We start from the raw sequence: 21,724 nt of genomic DNA on the forward strand, positions 1-21,724 counted from the left end.
CTTAAATCTGATTGTAACCCAGAATTCTTCTCTCTGTTGATATTGGAATTAGGCCAAATTTCCACCATATCAACTGTGGTTTGATGTTCAGTTTTAGTGGCTGTTTGATGACCACATGGACCTCTGGCATGTCAGAAACTTTGTTTAGGTATTTCCATGATCTGATTTCCCACATGGCTGCCACCAAGGGATCTGTTAAAAGCTGTAGTGAACTTGATTTAATATTACTGGTGAAACATTTTACATGTAGTCTTTTGTAGTCTTACTGAGGGTCCCAGTCTTACTAAGACTGCTATGATATAAATAAAACTGAGCTTTGCCTTAAAACATACAGACCATGTTGCTGGCGTCTTCCCAGCCTTGTGCAGGTCCATATTCTATTTTTTTTGCTTTCTGTTCAAAGTAGAATTGCATAAAGTTTTTTTTTTTTTTTTTTCTATCAACGTGTCAGCCTGTTAGAATATAAGGACAAAAATTATGAACAAGCTTTGTGCACATCCCTTTGTTATACAACATCTCCATCTGTAACAAGTGGTGTTAGGGCTTTGAATTTGAATGCATTAATTAATCACATGTCCAATACCAATTTGGGGATAACCTTGTGCGATGTCTTACAGCGAGTTAGAAAAAGGGTTAATATCAGTTTGGCTTCTCTGCGTTCAGACTGCTGCAGAACATGTTAGCTTGGTGCAGGGGCTGAAGTGTGGTTAGGCAGCTAAGAGACTCCCAGTAAGTCCAAAGTACTGTTTTTCCTTCAACATGTCTTCTTAGACACCGGTTTTGCTCAGAGTCGGGGTGTCTGTGAACCCCAAAGCTTCACTATGAAGACGGGACTTCTGACGCACAAGAGTCCATTGGGCTAACCTAACATTAGCTGTTAGTCAGTAAATACATTAAAACGGTAACCTATAGACATGGCACTTGTTAAACGACAGTGTCTTCTTTTTTGTACATGTGTTAAATACAGAAAATGAAACACGGGTGTGGAAGATTTGGAGTTGTTTGAAATGACACTGAAACAGAGCGTTTTGTCTATCAGAGTGAAATGAAATATGTGGACAGGGTTTAGTTTGAATCAAATCCTTCAGATGTGATTGGATAGTTAAAAGTGGCAGTTTCACTGCCTCTGAAGGTGTAGTTGACAGAGTAGTAAAAGTAATGTAACAGGTTATGTATTTACTTTTTCTGTTGAGGAATGAGTAATATGTAAAAAGTAACTGATTTCCTTTTTCAAGTGGAAATCGTAGACGTATACTTTGGCCCTGCGGAGTGATTAAAACATGTAGTATGAGCTAATGCAATACACTATATTAATAAATTGCCCAGTGTGTGCCCGTCTTTGAAAGAACCAGGGAAAATACCACAGACAGAAAAGGTTATATGATAACCAGAAGTGGACACAACATATTGATGTTGCAGAGACTGCCCCTCTGCTGTAAAAAAAAAAAAAAAAAAAAAAAAAAAAAAAACTCTTTCATTGAGGATGATCTTTTAATGCAGCTTGATTCAACTTGTGGTCTGAGAGAGAAGTGTGGTAGAAGGAGAGATGATTCATCCACGATCAAGATATAAGGAACCAGAACTCCAATACTAAAATATCATTTAGATAACTAACGCAGTATATTTCATGATTAATGTGAATTAGCTGTGTTTCCAGGCATGGTGGCTCACAGTCCATTGTGTATGGGCTTCATCATCATATGTTGTTCCTCGCTCTAACCCAATCATGTGTACTTTATTTCTAATGTAATCTTTTTAACGAAGCACACGCGTTATCAGCACTTACAAATCTGTAGTGCTGCCAGACGTCCGTATCCATTAGTGTTGTGGAGTCAGACAACGCAGGCCTGAAGGCTAAACACAGTCAGGAGGGTGGAGGGAGAGGAACACACAGAAGGCCACTGCTTGTGGAAAGACAAGTCTTAACTTGAGACATCGGAGACATAGTTTAGCAGAAGACGGAAGGACCAGAACATCACCTTGACTTTACTGTTGGTTAGTTTTACAGAGAAAGCTAGATTTATGGTTGTAACTGTTTGGATTATATTTGAGTTTAGGCTAGTGGTGAATTGTACCTTGTGACGATTTAGCTCCCCTCTATGTGGACACAAGCTCAGCTGATATGTGGGGTGAAAATCTAATTTCCTTCCACTTTTCCAAAGGGATTAGTGGTTTGTTTTGGGTTTTACCTGGAAAAAAAAACTCTCTCTTCATCTCTCTCTGATGGTAAAACATGTTAATACTGACCAGACTTTGTTAGACTAGACCCACAGAGTTGAGGGTCTGAAGGCAAGATGCTTATCTTAAGAAGTGTGATATGACTTCCACTCTTCTGCAGGCCGCCAAGCAAGGTCAGAGGTTGAAGGTCATGGGAGGCTTGTATGTGGAGAGGGTCATTGTGGAAAAGTTCAAGCAGTATGAGTTTCCCCTGGGGAGGTGTATTGAACAACATGGCATAATCCCTACAATCCTTTCAAGGGTCACAACAACAGCGGGCCAAGTGAAGTTGGCCAAAAACAGTGTTCTTATTAACCGTCCTTCAAAGTGGTATCTACTGTGTTATCATGTATCATTTAAGACAAACCAATGATACTGTAGTGGTAGCTATAATTAATATTAAGATAGATAGATATTTAATCCCTATCAGAGATGGAAGGGTTTGGTTTCCCTAAGTAATTCCTATTGAGCCCACAGAGAGATTGTTTGAAAAGGTATTGTCAGTAGGAGTGAGGAGTCATGCCAACACACTGTGACAAGGTCCTTTCATACCATGGTTAGAGTTGAATGAGCAATGCTTGAGTTTGACTGAGACGTTACCGCCTGTTCTTATCAGCTTATCAGGTTTTGGTTATGAGCCCTCAAGGTTGGGAAACAGGGGCTTTCATTCCATGACCCTGTTTCTCCATAAGATTGTACCCAGGGTCGACTGCACAGATGTGGGGTGACCTACTGCCCAAAGCCAAGGTTTCTGGTTCTGTGGCAGAAGGGGCAACAGGTTGTGGTTTGCAGGAGACATGCAATTATATAATTCATGCACTTACATGCACAAAAAGGCACTTAACAGGATTACATGAGTATGAGTCACACAACACACACACTAAGCTGTGTATGCGCACGGGCACTGAGATTCCTACACACATATTGAAATGAACAAGATGACTTATTGAACGTAACAGATACAGCATATGGAAGGATGAAGGTCTAATGGGAGGGGCAGGGAGGAAACAAGAGGGGAGAGCAGGGTGATTTGGCCAAGTGCATTTGGTTATTGAATTGATAGGTGAGTAGGAGGAGGGAGCTGTTTCCTTCCTGAGTTTGGTTGACCTTAACGATTGACAGGCTGCCCTCCAGAAATCAGAAAGTGTAATCTGCTAACTAGCCCCATGCATAGCACTCAGGGCCAGACCAGTTCAAGTAAATCCAGACTGAAGGACAGAGGAAGGGAAAATGAGGGAGGGATATATGGAGTAAGGGAGGGCAAGGGAAGATGGGAATGATTGAGGCGGATTGGCTTTCTTTCCTTGGTTCGTGTCAACAGATTTGTGCATGAGGAATTGACAGTTCGCTAAGCCCTGTCCCTAAATTACTGTTTGCTATGCCTGTTAAGCTTTCTGTTCAATCATATATAAACTATAGAATGACAAGGGTGACAGAAATTGCCAGATTGAATCAGCTGTAGCTAGCTGGCCAATTAAGCTAATGTTAGCTCTATAAATTGGTTGAAAACACCATCTTTGGCTCATTTTTTAATCTTTTTAATGTGACTCTTTTTAAAAACAGGATCTTGTAAAAAACATGCACTTGATAGAAACATGTCCTTCAACCTAAATGACCATCTGATACGACTCATAGGAGCTGAATTAGTGCCCCGATAAACTGTAACTATGGGTCTCATTAAGCTGCTCTCCTTGATGGCTACAAACAGCATATAATACCAGGCTAAAAGGCTGAAGCTAAAGCTACATGTCCTAGGCATAAAGTTGGCAAAAAAGAAAACACCCTCCAAACTATTTAAGCCCCATGCACCATGCACATGTGGAGTTTTCCAACATTTGACAGGCTTGCCATTGCCTGGTTGTGGTTGCTCTGCTATGATTGGACCATCACTATGTATGGGAGGGGCTATCAAATGGTCAGTTCCAGCAAACATCCGACAGACATATAAAGAGCGGGAGACAAATGGTGAAAATGATAAAGGGCAAAATGCCATCAACATTCCTGATTTCCTGTGTCCAAAGCATTACCACATCAATAGTTGTGAAGAATCCTCAACCCCAGACTGACTAAACAATTCACCGTCTTTGTATTGCACAGTCACTCATTGTGTTGCTATAGCTTGGTTTCCACACATCTACTGACTTATATCTCTACTGACTTGGGCTGTAGGGCCACAGTTGACCTTCTCTCTTTAACCCTTTTGCTCCCTGCTCCACACAGAGTGAGCATTGTCATGATAAAGGAAGTTTTAAAGTCGACTGCATCTCTTTCCGTGGTGCCAAGCAAGAATTGACCTCTTGTGGCCATGACTCAGTCTCCTGAAGTCGCCTACCATCCCTCAAGAATTTGCCCCTCGAGGTTCCAGGGGAAATTTTCGGAGCTGATTTGGCATGAGTGAGCCTGGTCCAAGGGTGACCACAACACTTGCGCTTTCGCTCGTGCCGTTCATTCATTGCCAGAAGTTCTGCTTAGGAAGTCAAGGTTTTGTCCTCATGAGGATTTACAGCATGTGTTGGGGAGTTGTGTCTCTGCCAAGCCAAGCCTTTTTCTCAGCGATATTTATCTTCTTATCTGTCATAGCTGCCTAGAGCTGAATTACTACACTGTGGCATAAAAAAGGGAATTTCATGGACTTTTGTGTTGATGCTCATTTGTTACGTTGTTTCTGTCACATTGAAAGCTGCTTTTGTAGTTTTCTGAAATTTATGTGTTTCAACATTCTTTACAGATCATAAAAGTCCATTAATTAAGATTGTATTGTTTTTCCAAAAATGTGTACAGTGGCTGACATACAGTTTGTCTATAAACATTAGTAAATGTTTTAATAATCATTAATAAAGCCATTAATTACAACTTCAAAATCCTTTACAAAGGGTTCCTTCCTAGAAAGTGGCGCCCAAAATTTAGACCACGATGACAAGCAAATCCAAAGCTTAATTGTATAACAGAACATAAATGACAATAAGAGTGGCACATAGGAAGGGGAACACAGAGCTGCAGAGTGGAGAGAGATGGAGAAAGCATGAGAGAGAGAGAAAGAGCAGATGCTGAGAACGTGGCCTGGTCGATAAAAGCGATGGAGTTACTCCTCTGCACTCTCGGGTTTCTCTGGTTGACCTCTACGAGTGCTGATCACATTCTGCCGCAGAACAGGCACACACACGTGCACACAAGCACACAAGCACACACACACACACACACACAGGAATGCACACATGTACCCGGTACATATTCACCAACACACAGACACATTCAGGGGTGTGTTCAGTCAGGAGCAAGTGGACAGAAAAATGAGATGGTTCATGTAAAGGTAGGTAAAACAAAAGAAATCGCAAATGTCAAAAGCAGATCAGCAAAACAGGGGCAACAGCATTCTTCAGCACTCACTTGTGCTCATTGTAACAACATGAATACTTTAAAAATGTCCATCATTGGTGAAGGCATTTCAGGTTTTGTTGGGCAGGTCTTGGCAGCAGTCTCAGCTGCACTCAGGTGTAATGACATATAATAAAAATACACAACTTGCTTGTGTCGGAAGCTCCTCCTTTCCTTTTTAGTTTGAATCCAAAGTCAGCTTTCAAAGCGTAAGGTGTTGAAACAGCAACAACACCTGTTTGCAAGAGGTTGGAATAACGAGTTTAACTCAGGTGTGGCTGCTGCAGAGAACCCCACACATACACACTTTGAACACAGATTACACACACACTCCCACTGTATACATAAACACTCGTGTGAGGGCACAGAGCAACGACAACAACATAGTTCTTTTTATATAGTTACTCATTTAATGCTGGCAAGTACACATGTGCCCAGATTTCCTGTCACAAGTTAATTATTAACAGACAAACCCAGGAGGAAAGTCCCGGTAATTTTACTAACAACCATATAATGGAACAAATGGTTTGTTCAGAGGAGCTGCTGATCCTGTAATTTTGACAGCTCCATGCCTTTCAAGTTTTATGATTTTAATGACAAGCTACTGCCACATTTTGGCAATGGGAACAGCAGCATGTGTTTAAATTTGCACTCTTACAGTTTTAGAATACATATGATGTACATGCTACAGTGGGGATGCAACTAAGGATTAATAATTAATCTTATTTTCATGAGTGAAAAATGCCCATCATAGTTCCTCGGAGACCAAAGTGATGACTTCAGATGCCTTCTTTGGTCTGAACAAGAGTCTAAAACCCAAAGATATTTAGTTTACTGGAATATGAGACAAAAACAAGTTTTCATGATCATCAAAATATTTCATATTAATTTTATGTCTTTTCAGCTCTACTGTCTGTCTCATTTGGCCTTAGGACCAGGGCTAGAACACCATAGAAGACCAATTTGAGACATTTTTTTAAAAAAAAGTAATATATAACGTATTGCTTAGAAATACTGGATTAGATAAATTAAAAAGATATTTCAGATGTCAAGAGACAAATATGTGTGATGGAAATTGTGCAGTGTATTCCTATTGGACATGTGATTTCCATATATTGATCCACATTTAAATGTTGGAATGAAATAATCTTATTTCAAGTGTATGTATTTCTACTCGTCTTAAAGAGTAATCTTGATGGCACAAAAGGCTTTCTTATTCTTTTTACTCCTTCCAAGATTTTGCATTATTTTTCATTTTCTAAGTCAGTATAGTAACACAGTGTATTGGTACTTTCCATCATTATGTCCTGAGCTGTACATCTCTTCCTATTTACCTTCAACATAGCTTTTTCTTCCCATTTGTCTCAGCTGCTACATCTTTGTGTTTACCATTTTCTAAAATTTCACACATGCCTTTTGTTTTACTGGCGTCTGATATTGATGCATTTTTGATAAATGGATAATCATTGCTGAGCTGATCACTAAAATGTCTTGACATGATAACTCTCTGTGAGAGCATTGGTCTGGTAACCACTGAGCTCTGTGTGGACTGGAAAGAAGCTGAGCTAAGCAGGAGGAGGTCAACCCGCAGTGAGGCCAGACCATCCAATGTGAGAGATTGAGCAAGTGGCTCAGGAAAAGGCACTTAGGGCCTTGATTTAGCTGTTAATTATAGAGGGAGGGAGGAGGGAGAACACAGTAATGATGCAGAGACGTGGGGAGAAAATGGATGGATGGTTAATGAAAAAAAAAAGACTAAAAAGACGTAACCAGAAAGGTTAGACAAAAATGATAGTGTTTGCTTTCAGAGAAGGCGCTTTGAAAGAGAAATTTGGTTGAGCGAGGGAGAAAAAGTGCCGTCCACCTGACCGTAGGACTGATTGACCGAGAATGAAATGCCTGATAGGAGTGAGCAAGAGAATAGCTTGAGGCAAAATGGATAGAGAGAGGATTGACAGATAAAAAGATGGGGAGGGGGCATTTGTGCTGGACAAAGAGGATCTCTGTCAATGAATGGTGTCTGATTTCGAGTATGTTTGTGTTGATGGGAGGTCAAGGCAGCCAAGGAGAGACAGACAAACCATGGTAGTGATGGTGGTGTGTATGTGTCTGTGTTTGGCTATGGGGGGGATAGTGAAGAGGATGGGAAGGAATTTGATATGTTGCAATGCATCAATAGCATCCTCTCTGTGTTTCTTAGGGTCTTTTTGTTCACAGATATATTCACAATATATTGGTATTTTTATTCAGAAAACTCCACCCATTTAGCATCACACTCATCCGACGCCATCCACTACCATTATGCAAATATCGTCTGTCAAGATAAACATTTGGTGGCTAAATCTCCAGTCTGGTGTGTTTAAACTGTTGCAGAAGAAGAGGGTGCAACAAGATGATGGAAATATAAGGTTTATGATTGTTTCATCTATGGAAGAGGGGGGGTGTTGTGGCTTTAGCTAGCCAGTTGTAACTGTGCCATGACGAGTGAGCTGAAAGGTCACTTAACAGCAGCACATGGTTCACTGAACCCAGTGGGAAACAAGTATGAAACTGGCTTAGGACCAATGCTAACAAATTAGCAGCAAAACAAACAGGCAGTTGTGACATCCTTGAATAGTTTATATTTACAAATACTGCACGTATTAAAATTCACTTGCCATGTGTCACATGTCAAATACAATTGGCACAGTGTAGTGGATAACCCTGCAAGGCAGCAAGTTTCCTGTTAGGCTTCAGTGTAATATGATACCAATGTCATTTTAAGTATTTTAGTGAAAAAAATCAATGGCTTTACAGGTTAATGATTAAGAATGATGGACATCTGGCACAATAACTTAACAGGATGTTCAGTGTATTGGTGTTGCCTTAAAGTACTTATCACATCCTCCTTCAGCTAAACGGCCCAAAGCAGCTGTGCATCCATCTAAATAAGCATTCATTAAAAATGTTTTCGCCTCATTAGTGAAAAATGGCCACCTTGCACTCAGCAACTCTCCTGGGGTATTTAGAGGCCTTGCAAATCAACGGGATGATTTCCTGTTGTTGATGTGAGTAACTGTAAGTAAGTGACAGGCGAGGATAGGTTTCCACATCCGTGGTGAGGAGTGAACAGGTCTGTTTAGCGTTAATGGTTGGAAGAAAGTGGGAAGAACTGGATGGACAAACTTGCTTTTACCCTCGTTAATGGCTGCCTAGGGAGAAAGGGAAATTACCAAGTGATGTGGTCTGTAATGTGTGTGTGGGTGCACTTGTTGTATGTGGGCAGCATAAGAGACATTTATGGTTACACTGGCTATGGTGGATAGAAGAGAAAACAGTGACAGGAGCTTGAAGATACAGTAGATGACCTATGTCTCAGTGTCATGTTTGTAGCTGTATTTAAATCTTGGACACCATTTTCCAAACATATTTTCAAGCTTAAAATATCCTGATCAGGGTATCAAAGAATCTATAGCTGCTCCTGATGGAGGGGCAACCCCTGTTTTTGAGGAATTTATCTATGATCTTAAGTCCAAGCAAAGAAATTCAATTCAAAAGTTATTTCTTGAAATTCCATTGTTTGACTAATGCTGTGTCCCAATTCCACATAACATTAATTCTAAAGTGGTTTTATGTAGGGAGGTCACACATGGATCGAATGATTACACAAACTATGTATAATTTCCACAGAGCTTTTTAGCATCTTTCAGCTCATTGTTGTGGTTTTAGGGTATGCAACTTTGATTCATTTCTGCCATAGCAAGCAGCTATTTTAAGCAAGAAAAGAAAAAAACATTTCTGTACACTACCTTCCCAGCACCAAACAGAAGACAACGTTACAGACTAGCTAGTGAAAATACTGGAGGATTTAGCAACGACAGTATAGGATATTTCCAGGAGGTGTTGCTGGTTAGGAGTTGGTGGAGACCAAAACAGTGATAAAAGGCAAATTACTTATGGTGGCTAGAAACATGACATCAGGTGAATGCTAATGTAGCTCATTATCTGCTGAATGCATAAACAGCAACTATTTGTGAACAAGTTTGCCATTGTATGTTTACAGCCAGTTTCTACTGCCCCCAAGTGGCCAAAAAAACAGTTAATGTAGCTTTAATTGACTTACTATCGAAAATGTGCAGTAAATGACTGTCATTGCAGTGTTGCTTTGGTTTCATATATTCAGGAAGCTCATATAGATTTTCTCTATCAATTTGTCTTTCACAGTTCGCTACATGACCACGCCATTCATAGATTCATCCACGTCCATCTATGAAGACCTTCTATCAGAGGGCCCTACAGACAGCACCACCACTACCACCAACGGTGATTCCCAGGAGCGGCTCTATCAGGGTCTGAACGACAAACTCATTCCCATCTACTGCTCGATCCTTGCAGCCGTCGTGGTTGGCCTCGTGGCGTTCATCATCTTCAAGAAGTAAGGACAGAAAAGAGCATGAAACAGAATTTGAAAATGATGCACTATGATTCCTGATGAACCAAAGTAGTTGCCAGTAAGAGTGATGTATTTTCAAGTTGCCCCTTTTTCAGAAAGACAAGCATGACAGTGTTTCGTAAGAACAAATTGTAGGCTGAAAGAATTTTTTGGGTGGACTGCAACAACTGGGCTGGCAATATAATCACGAATGTCCATGAATGACGGCCGTAATCCTACATATCCTAAATTCTGAGAAAAAAAACTGAAAGGAGAGAAAAGTCAGTTGGAATTATTGAAATATACAGTCTGAGACCCATTCTGGGAAAGTGGTCTCAGATTTTTCGACCCCACTTTGTATAGATTTTTTTGTCTTTTTGACCCTTCAAACTTATCCTTGAACACTGAAGGGAAGTGAAAGGAAAAGAAAATGCATCTGAAGCTCATTACAAATGCATATAAACAACAAAACCCAATCACATTTACAATTTCCCCAGTTTCATATTTTATGAAATCATGCTTTTCTGGATGAGAGCACACTGTTGTCCTGTGGGTCACAATACAGCCTGTTTACTCTCTTTTATAGCCGAGAGGCTTCTCTCTTTATGTCTACAGACACCCAACTGTTTACTGCTTAAATATTGAATACACAATATGTTTATCTGACTGTGTTGTATGGCATGGCAAGTGTTGCAAGTCTATACATTCAAACACAGAAGCCTTGAGACAGACCCAAACATAGGTGGGTAAACAGGGAAGCTGACAGCAGGAGTTTAACCATTTAGCTGCGACTGTCTCACTGAATATCTTTGAACTAACTTACTATATGAAGTGAATTGTGAGGAGGACGATTTACCTTCCGTCATCACTTCTGTTTGAATATTAATATCTTTCAAATTCTGAAGAACTTACCTCAGTGTAAACTAGTTTTATTACCATATTTTGATCACTGTGTAATATTCTGTGTAATAGGCATTACAGATCATGGTTAGGTGTTCTTGGCAGAGCAAGTAACCACAATCTGTTATGAAATGGCACACCTACTAAGTATTGATAATAATGTCAGATTATGCAAGCCTACTTTTTTTTTCTTTTTTTCTTTTTTTTTTTTTTTTTAAATCGAGGTGTTTTTTTTAGCTGGTATGGCTATGCACAAATCCTTACTGATTGCAATTTAATGAGGTTTTTTTCTGCACCAGTGAGATACTTGAAAGGCATCAATTTTTTCATTCACATTCCTAATTTCAGATGTTATCCATGACGTTTCATACATTTTTCCCCTTGTTTTTTCTTGTGCGTTTCCTTTGGTCAGTTTGTTCAATTCAAGTGTCTAAAGGACAAAGGGTGTCCTATGCTGTGCTAGGCAAATTTGTTATTTGTGATATTGGGCTATATAAATAAAACTGATTATTCAGTATAGTTTTTGGCTATAGCAGGTGAGTTTTTTTCAACAAAACAGCTAATATAAACTGTGTACACTACCTGCTCAGCGCCAGTGAGTAGCTGGTAAACATAGTGGAGCATTTAGCAGCTAAAGAGTCAGATATTTCCCTCAGGAGTTGGTGGAGACCAAAATCAGAGGTAAAAGGAGATTGAAAATGAATGTTAATGTTGCTCTGTTGCTTTTGTACTGTTTGCTAACAAGTTTGCTACATCAAATGATATGTCAGTGTTGTGTTCACAGCTTGTTTCTGTTGCCCCCATGAAGCCAAAAGATTTGTCATTGCAGGTTAAAATAGGTACTTAAATAACTTCTACAGAGGGATTTGGATCAAGCTTTTTTCCTGAATTGTGTTTTTCTCCTCTTCCGACTCATTTTCATTCAGGTGGAACAGCTGTAAGCAGAACAAGCAAGGAGCCAATAACTGTACAGCTAACCAGAACCAGACGCCATCCCCTGAGGGGGAGAAGCTGCACAGCGACAGCGGCATTTCTGTGGACAGCCAAAGTCTGCAGGAGCAGCAGGGCCAGACTCAAGCACAGACAGGTAACACACGAATATCTGTGCCATCAAAGGGGCCACTCCCTTAATGCAAAAGAAATACGACAGTCCTCATTTATCAAATTATTGTACTTAAATTGGGTGTAAGCACATCTCAGCAAAGAAGTCAGTGTTTATCTGGCACTGAATTCCCGTTAATGAGTTTTCTTCAAATTCACAGATACGTCTGATTGATAGCCAACCTGAATTTTGAGTTTCTGTGAATGTGAGCAAACTATCGGCTGCACCCTAAACTGTCCCACCATGTCACTCAAAAGAAAAGAAGTTACTGTAGCAAATCAGCAAACAAGGATTACAACACTGACAGAGCTATAGAGTTTGTTTGTTTTTTTGGCAGCACATGCTCCTGAGAGTTTCCAGTCCAGCCCTGAAAAACCAGTTTGAGAGAATTTAGGACTTTTAAAGCTACATGCTTGCCCAGATAATGGTAAATGAAGAAAATAAAGTGGTGTAAGCAGCAGGAAAAAAGTATTTGGACAGCAGTTTTCTCTCCATATTTGGACAGTATCTTAAAGTGGTCATCTCTGGGATGTGTGATATTTTTGGTGCTAAATAATCATTGCTGTTGACCTGACACTCAGACTGTGGGGCCAGAGTTCAAGTGCCTTTTTCTTGGATTTTCTATTATGATGTTTTTGTAATGATGTTGGAAGCAGTCAAACAGAGAGGTGCTTCTTATATGTACTCCAAACAAACCACTGTTGCTGCTTCAACACTACTATTATCTACAGCCAGCTGAAAAGCTCATAGAGAGCAATAAAAATGGGTATTTCTGTTTATTCCATTATTTGAATTTAATATAATTCATTTATGAAAGTATTCTGAATTCTGTTAAAATAAAAATGTTTTTTCTCATTTAGTATTGTTTCAAGGAAAGCTCAATATACTGTAAATAAATCAAATAATTCAAATAATGAACTTGTTCTTTTCCCTCTGCAGTTGTCACCATGGATGATGAGCCTTGTTTGCTCCTTCCTCTTCACACCAGAGAGAGAGTGGAGAAGCTGCTGTTCAGGGGCAGTGAGGGAGATGACTGCGACCACATGGATGACAGCGACTGGTGCAACCTGGCGGGCCTTCTCGGGTACGAGGAGGAGCGGATCGCGACTTTCCGGCAGGAAGAGCATCCTGTCCGCGCACTCTTGTCCGACTGGGCGAGCAAGGACTGCGCCAGCATCGACACGCTGTGCACAGCACTGCGCAAGATCAACCGCGATGACATCGCCCAGAGTCTTGTGCTGAGCCCAACTGCTGCAAAGCCAACCGCCACCTCTGTAGTGTGATTTAAGCTTAACAGAGAGCAAACCACCTGAACCTTAGCCTTAAAATTCTTCTGTGGCCTCCCACAATCCACATAATTCATGCTATAACCGCTTTAAGCTGTTCCCTCCTGAAGCCAGCAGTACCATGATGATCAAATGCCATGAATCTTGATGAATCGTTCCATGTTTAATCAACAGTCCAGAAAGGAAGAGGCCAGAAATCAGATAAAACTGAATGAATATCAATTTCCTGAATCAAATCAATGCGAAAGAAGCAAAAACTTTTCATTTAACTGTCAGGATGTGCGTGTAATCAGTCATTTTCCACACTATTTAGCATTCAGCTGACCGTTTCATGTGACTTTATTAACCATGGAGCAGCAGTGGGCTTGGAACTGAAGTTAAAGTGGATACCTGGCTCTTGATCCTCTGCATCTTTATTCTTCATTCTTAAACAAGAATAGTCAGTGTGGCCCTTACTAATAGCCTTCATAAGCCAGTGTCGTACCTCTACATGTTACTTTTCAAATCCATGCTACCAAAGAGGAGTAAACGTCTCCAGACCATACCTGACAAGCGACATTACTTACATGCCATGTTACTCTTTTTGAATTTAAGTTGACAAATGGCTTGTGTCTGTTACTGCTACCGGATTGAGGCCTGCATACCACAGAGTATCTGGATCTTTGCAAATATGACAATCTGAGGAAAGACGCTTGGACGCATTTCAAATGAACCTTTTCTCCTTCAGCAAAAACAAAAGTCAAGTACAGGTATTTACTCTGCTTTTAAATATTTGTGTTAGATTTAAAACATGGAGTTCCAGCACATGTGGAATTAATCTCGATGTTGGCTTTGTCTTAAATGACTTCTGCAGACTCTTTTTTTTCCCCAGACAAGTTCTAGATGAACTGCTGGCTGGACTTTGCCAACCAGGTGGTCTGTGGGGCAGATCATTGACCGAGGCAACATGAGACTCCAGTCTATGTGCTTGGGCCTATCTGCGTAACACAGGAGCTCCTACACAGAATCCTTCATACTGACCCAGAAAAGGGAAGGACGTGGGACTCAAAACTCAAGTCACCCAGTAACAACCATGTATTCTTTATGTACATAAGGAGACAAGTGCACACATCAATTAGAGACATGCACATACTATACATACATACAGTACACACATAGACCTGCAGTATGTAGCCATGCATGCATGTACTATACAAACACACACACAGAACATGTATGTATTTGCATTGTTGTTTAGTCTAGGAGACACAGAAAACTTCAGATCCTGCCATATACTGTATGGAGCAGTCTTACAAGGGGACCATATACTGTTTAATCTCACTGTTAGTAGAAAAGATAAGGTAACTGTGTCTTTCAAATATGTCTAAAAATTGTATGATTTGCGATGTGCACTATAGATGGTGAAATGCTACATTAACAGTAAACAGCATGCAGAAACTAGCAACTCATTGTCAGCCAGTGCACAAATCCCAAGACAAAACAAATGTACATAGAGTACAAATGACCAGGATGCAAAGCAAAAACCCAGGGTTTTCTATCTTTTTTGCTTCATTTCTCAGGGTATCTTAAATGATTGTGTTACATCGATATAACACTTAATATTTCACCCTCTATGACTAACTGAACGATCTATAATTGTTCAAGAGGAGACGTTGCTTATCCAAAGCAGTGACTCTTGCGACTGACAATCCTTCAACAGGTGAATTAGAGTGGGGAAACGGGACAGAGAAAAAAAAAAGAAAAAGGGTGTCTCGTTTCCTCATTGTTTTCAACAATGGCTTCTGGATAAAAGGCAAGCCAGTAGAGACATACGTCAAAGGATGTGGGATGAATTCAGGCGAAAGGAAAGCGGAAAAGTTTTGGATTACTTAAATGTAAAGGTGAAACCCAGGAATCTGCATTTGCATTAATCAGCTTGTTTGTGTATAGAATGGCATTCCTCTGGCATTATGTGCTTTTTACTTTGTATTGTGTTGCACCTATTTGGTTTGAATTTGTCAAAGCATACTTCAACATCATAATTATAATATGATTATTGTGCTGCCAACTGATGACCCATCAGACCTACTTTTTTCCCCTTTTTGTTTATCGTCTATTTTGGGGGAAAATGTGAAGGAGCAAATAGTTTACTGTGCTAAACTTACCTATATCACCACTTCATCTGTTACTCTGGGTACAGATTGTACATTGTTACTAACCATTAGCATACTGAGCTTCATGCTGTAGTGTTACTTTAAATGAAGGTATTCTCACTCTACTCTCAAAAGTTTGTTGTATTTTAATTCCCAAATAACAATTGTATATGGTATTATGTTTCTCTTATTGTCCTAGATCGTAGCACTTACATGTGTAATTATGTTTGTCTGTTTTGCATCACAAGTGCCTGGGAACTATTTCAGGTGTCCGCTGATGTTGTATATTTCTGTTTTTGTAAGTATATCTTCTTGAGTTCTTGTTTTTTTTAAACTTGTAAATAATTTGTAATTTTCATTTTCAGTTTTTATCTTAGTTAACGCCTGGAAGGTGCCACTGTATAATATGTGAATGGGGACTTTGTTACAATATCAGTGCTGTCCAAGTTTAAAAGAAAGTCCAAAGGGTAGAGAGGTACCTTTGTGAGGTATTTGGTGCAATTGACACAAATGGGGAACACATATTTAAAATACCTAATCAGAACTGTAGACTCAAATCTCCATCACTTGAGTAGTGAAATACACTCACTCACCTTTTTGCTGAGAGCTATATGAGAAGATTGATGCCACTCTTAGACGTGTTTATGATAAATTTAGCTAGAGCCAGAAGCTTAGCTTAGCAAAAAGACTGGATATAGAGGGAAACAGTTCACTTGGCTCTGTTGTTTGTTTAATACGTTAAAAAAAAGTGTTGTGCTGTGTCAGAGCTAGGCTAGCTGTTTCCATAAGTTTCTAGTCTTTATGCCGAGCTAAGCTAACTGACTGCTGACATGTATCAGACATATACAGAGTGGTATCAATGGTGGTATCGAGTGGTATCAATCTTTTTATCTTAGTCTTGGCAAGAAAGCAATATTTCCCAAAATATCAGACTATATCTTTAAATTGAAAACACCCCATATGTGCATTTTTTTAAGTGTTGCAAGAGTAAGTATTCATTAAATAACAAAAATAGACAAACTATAGTCTAGATATGTACAACCTACTTTATTACGTTTTTCCCTTGAGGCTTTGACTCAAGGCACATGTTGCATTTTAAGTAAGAAGTTGAAAGAAATGCAAGTTCTTAGTTACCCGAAATGTTGCACAAAACTTATAGGTCTTAGTATGACTTTGCTTTGATAAATTGATGAAGTTTATTAATTAATAGTAGGTAGTAATAGGAAACACTCTTCACTTTGGTTTAACGACACCAAAGAAATTATTTTTGTTAAGTGCTTGTGTTCAATATTATCCATCACCACAGAAAGACCTTCCCTGAAAGCCTTTTGTCCATTCTACAATAGCTTAGTCAACACGACATGTCTTGAGAGTTTGTCAGAAACTGGTACTGAAGATTGGGGGCCATTCCTTGGACAGTATTTGTTTGGTTTGATCGATATTAGAGATTTAATTGGCCAGAAGTTGAATTGCTTGAACAGAAAACCCAACTGAAGGTGAACACGTCACGATATTGCACTTGAGAGTAACAAAGTAATCTTGCAGATGGTGGTGGGAGGTTGGAGAGGGGGAACTAAAAGACTGTCTTTGGAGGATGAAAAATTAAAAAAAAAAGCCCTGGTAATGTAGCTCATATTGACAAGACTGACAGTGCACCAGGACTGAATTGTACAAATGTGAGAAATACTGAATGTTCCTTGTATACTAATACATATACTGTACTATACTTAATGTGAATTTGCAAAATTCCTACCGCAGACAAGCAGTAAAACCACTAATAAAGCTCTTAAATGCACTTATGCTCTGTATTGATCCAACAATGCACACACAAACCTAAGAGCACGCACTTGCATCCACAGGAACACAGTAACCTAAATCGTAATGCACATTGGTATGGAAGCCCAAAGTGTTCAATAGTAAAAATGTATATAAATGAGATATTGGGAATTAATATTAATATTGTTATTAAAATATGATTATAAAATCTATAAATAAATTGTGAAATAATCTACTAATACTTATTATTATGACATGTTATTTAATCGTTCAGTTTCGTTCAGTTCATTGTGTTGCTTTAGCTAACAGGAAGTAAAAAGAGGCATTATGAAAAGTGTCATGAAATAAAATGTGACACTGTGCCATTAATAAATGAAGACAGACTTTTGAAAAGGGGCAATTCTAAATAAAAATTTCCATAATGAAATTAAAATGAACTCCAATAAATCTCTGTAATTATGTAAAAAAAAAAAAAAGAATGATGAAATAACATTTCATAGTAATGCCTTCAGTTTTAATATTTACTTACCTATTTCACAATTTATTGGTTCCTTTATATATTTTACACATTTTTTTTATTGATTATTTATCTTATAATTACTTATTTCTAGTACACTTTGGTGATCCACATATTTGCATGCTCCAACACAATCACAGTATGGTGTGGTCCTGGAACAGCCCTGGATTCTTTTGTATTTTGCCTTCAGGAAGGAGAAGGCCTGTGCATTTTCCTCAAGTCCTTCTGACATGTAATCCAAGCCAAATGAGACAGACTGATTGCTGGAGGCTTCAACAGTTGCAGTACAAGGGGCAATGGAAGAAGAAACGGGGCACTGAAAATGGGGCAGTCTAGGAAGCCCCCAGTACATCATTGGTTTCATCAAACTGACTGCATGAATTATGGCAATGTGTGTGGTCAGTGTAGCAATGGCAACACAATACTATCATAATACTCCAGATACCAACAGCCTGTCAACACAATTAGACTTAGTGTGGGGAGTGATACGGCAAAGTAATGGTGCATGAAATGACACATGCTATCACATAGGTTCCCACTGGTTTCATATTTTTATGTCACTGTGGGCTTAACTCACTGGTAGTGTTACAAGTGTGAAAATATTGTGAGAGATCAGTCACTGATACATTTTGGTTGAAAGGTAAATTTATGTTTTTTGTGGGAAAATATACATGTGCTGGAGAAATTGTACAGGACATCTACAGATCTTAACAGAAGATAAGCTAAGACAACACAGACCCGCCATATTTATTGAATAGATGTACTTACATCAAGGTCTCCAACTGCACTGAGGCTTAAGTGTTGTCCCTCACTTGTAAGTCACTTTGGATAAAAGCATCTGCAAAATAAGTAAATGTAATTTATACAGAACATGAAAATGTAGAATATGGCATACAACACAAAAATGCATGTAAATGTAAAACATTATATTTGTCATAATTTGTGCCACTAAGTTCTACACCCAAACTGTCAGAAAATTATGTAATAATTTTTTTTTTTTTAACTTCATGCTGGGACCTGCTCCACTGTGCCCCCCAGACCAATTCAACTTGATGTAATTAATCAACAGTCCTTAACCTGCCTACTGGCTCCTGACCTGACCTGTTTCTGCTTATTCAGATCAGAAATGGCATCAACAGGTTCTGACCCAGTCCTGGTGCCCAGGATCAGTTACTAAGTGAACCATGGTCAGAATGGAAAACACATTCCCCAGCTAACTGCTGCTAACCTCCAGTGAGTCATTAGCAAGGAATGCTTGATGTGTGAAGGGAACCATGTGTGCAGGAGTGACATGTGGTCATGAAAGAGGATAGGCCATGTTGGGTTTGGGTGACCATTTTTTGGCAGAGTGTGCAGAGTGAAAAAAATATTTGTGCTCAGTAAGTGACTCCAGTTGCTGACTCTGAAGAGCCACATCACTTGTGTGTGTTTATGTGTTAATAGCAATTTTACATCATCTCAGACACCTGATGTACATTTCGCAACTATGAAAAACTACTTCTTAATGTGGTTGACAGTGAAAACATGGAGGTAGAAGCTTCCTAAATCTTGCAACAAGATACTGTATCATTTAACCTTACAAAATTCAACCACAATACAACTTTAATTATTTAAATTATTCTGTTTAGAGTGTGGAGAGACTGAATGAGAAAACAGAAATGCATGCAAAATAAAATGATAAATGCAGAAAATGTGACTACGAAGTACTAAATTAGTAATTATCAAATAACTACAACACTTTACCAAAAAGAAAAATGAAAATATTGATATAAAACCTATATGTGTTCAAACAACAAATACAGTTGCAAATATCCAACTCAATTATAGAAGTAGGAAGATAAATAGGTAATGATTTCAATTAATATCCAGCCCTACCGCACAGTTAACTTAGCTAATTTACAACATGTTATGGTCAATTTTATGACTCAGTGACAATGTGGTCTCAGAATAACATGCGTATCCACTCTACAAATCACCACTGGGATAAAGTGAGAACGAGGAAACAGGACTCCCTGAGGACTGTCCAGAAATGTGAGGTTGTGAAACCTTTGCCATGAAAAGACCTTTCCACTGCCCAGAAGAAAATTTTACTGCTCAAAGCTTGCTCTTCTACAGCTCAGGAGACAAAATTGTGATTCTCATTTCAGTCTCACTTTAGTTTTTATTTTGTCTGATATGTTGTTTCTCATATTTTTCTCCTAAAAATTCAGTAGGAGAAATAAGTGAGGCACAACAACTTGAGACTTAAGGGAGATACCCTGCTGAACTCAATCCAGCGTTTCCTTTGTAAACAAAATTGAGCAATACTAGAGCTACTATTGAGCAATATGTGAGGCTACATGGGAAAGTGGTCTCAGACTTTTGGACACCACTGTATATAAACTAACCCTATACTGAGGTGTTCCTAATATTTTATCCATGCCATTAATATGAATTATATTAGACAAAATATTAGGAACACTTCTCAGTATATCCCAGTACACTGAAACATTACCACAATTACAATCACAGCCTTCCCCAATGACCATTAAAATAAACCAACACTCCTCAAACAGATTCAGTAAATACCGAACATTATAATCCTCATGAAGGAGGGTGTTTTGCAGGCCTGTTCCATTATACTGCTTTAGTTTCATCCAGGTGTACCTGATAAATATATATGAATTAAAAAAAAAAATCAAGGACACCTACAAATACTAAAAAAAATCAGCCCTTTATTAAAAGTTTACCTAATATACAGTTTTGAACAGAATGATAATGGGCTTATAAGCTTGATAACAATTTTGATAATCGTGATCTCTTGAGAAATAAGTGACTCCAGATTGCTTTACAAGGTACATTTTGTAACTGGTGCTAGCTGTCCTGAACAGTCCCTCTCATCTTGTAATACCACTTTGTTCCTTAAGAGATGATAGTGAGTCATTGCAGCGCGGCAGACTTATTATATAACTTACTAATAGAACTTGAGGTACAGGTGAAACTGATGATCTCTCTCCATAGCTCCTCACCCTGTGATAGTGAGTCATATGATGACCGTAGTTTTCTCAACCGATGTCCATCCATCCACTGTACCACAGTACATGATGTAAGCTGCAAGAATAAAAGAAAGCACAAATTACAAATTAATTCTTACATACAGTAACAGCATTGTGCCCAATGGAAAATACTTATTTCTAGTCAATGTCCAGTCTTTGTTCTGTGCTCATTTTAACTCTCTATCTTGGTGTTGCAGAGGTTTCAACAGGTTAAATCTTAAAAGAGTTTTTAAGACCTTTTCAATGAATGAATGCAATTTAAGAATATAATTAAAAGAAAAGAAAAAAGAACCGTGCAGTAAAATAACAATGATTCAGTTACCGTCTTTGTCATCTTTGAGTGAGCGGGGGTCTGGTTCTTCTTTGATGGGTTGCACACTCTGAGCATGTCTGTTTTAGAATTTCCTGCTGGGTTCTCCACTCTGTAAAATACATAAAAGTATAAGTTAGATTTTTTTTTGTTTGTTTTTTTTAAACGTGGTTCTTAGTTAATTTTATCCTTTCATTGTCTCATAATGGTCTAAATAGTCTCACTACAATGAAATAGCTACTGTGGTCTAAAATGAATACACATGAGTACATTGAGGCTCATTGGATCCACAGGAGTCTCAGCTTTCCAGTCATACCAAATGTATGTAACTCCAGGACTGTTTAAGGCTACAGTATGCAGAAATAATCTAATACACCATTATAGGATAGGGTTGAAAAATAACACACTTATATGTATTTTCAACACTGCATGAAAAAAACTGCATGGTTTTTGCCTAAACTGCATGTTATTAACATAAAGTGGGCATGTCTGCAGAGGGGAAACCCATCAGTACCACAGAAGCCTTTTTTATTCACATATCTTGTAATGAGATGTCAAGGAACCCGCTAGGTTTTCCCTCGCCAAAATTTAGCCTAACTTTGGAGGATTATATAGTCCACTTGCCAACAACCTAGCATGGCATGCTTTGAACCAATGGATTCC

At 38.8% G+C, this 21,724-nt stretch overlaps 1 protein-coding gene across 2 annotated transcripts in view; it reads left to right on the top strand.

The window, feature by feature from the left end:
- LOC111220001 (tumor necrosis factor receptor superfamily member 16-like) overlaps positions 1–17,218 on the top strand; it is a 30,412-nt gene extending 13,194 nt beyond the window's left edge. The window contains exons 4-7 of one of the 2 annotated variants that reach the window (XR_002665038.1): positions 9,796–10,006; positions 11,830–11,990; positions 12,945–14,040; positions 14,163–17,218. Coding sequence is in view for 1 of the 2 variants with exons in the window: in XM_022742924.1 (XP_022598645.1) it covers positions 9,796–10,006; positions 11,830–11,990; positions 12,945–13,288 (716 nt within the window). In the remaining variant the exon portion in view is untranslated. Of the gene's footprint in view, positions 1–9,795; positions 10,007–11,829; positions 11,991–12,944 lie in introns of both variants that reach the window. The other variant, XM_022742924.1, reaches the window with a different exon arrangement.
- The last annotated feature ends 4,506 nt before the right edge of the window (positions 17,219–21,724 follow it).

This window comes from Seriola dumerili, unplaced genomic scaffold (assembly GCF_002260705.1).
Source record: "Seriola dumerili isolate Sdu_G_001 unplaced genomic scaffold, Sdu_1.0 BDQW01000068.1, whole genome shotgun sequence".
NCBI classification, from domain to species: domain Eukaryota; kingdom Metazoa; phylum Chordata; class Actinopteri; order Carangiformes; family Carangidae; genus Seriola; species Seriola dumerili.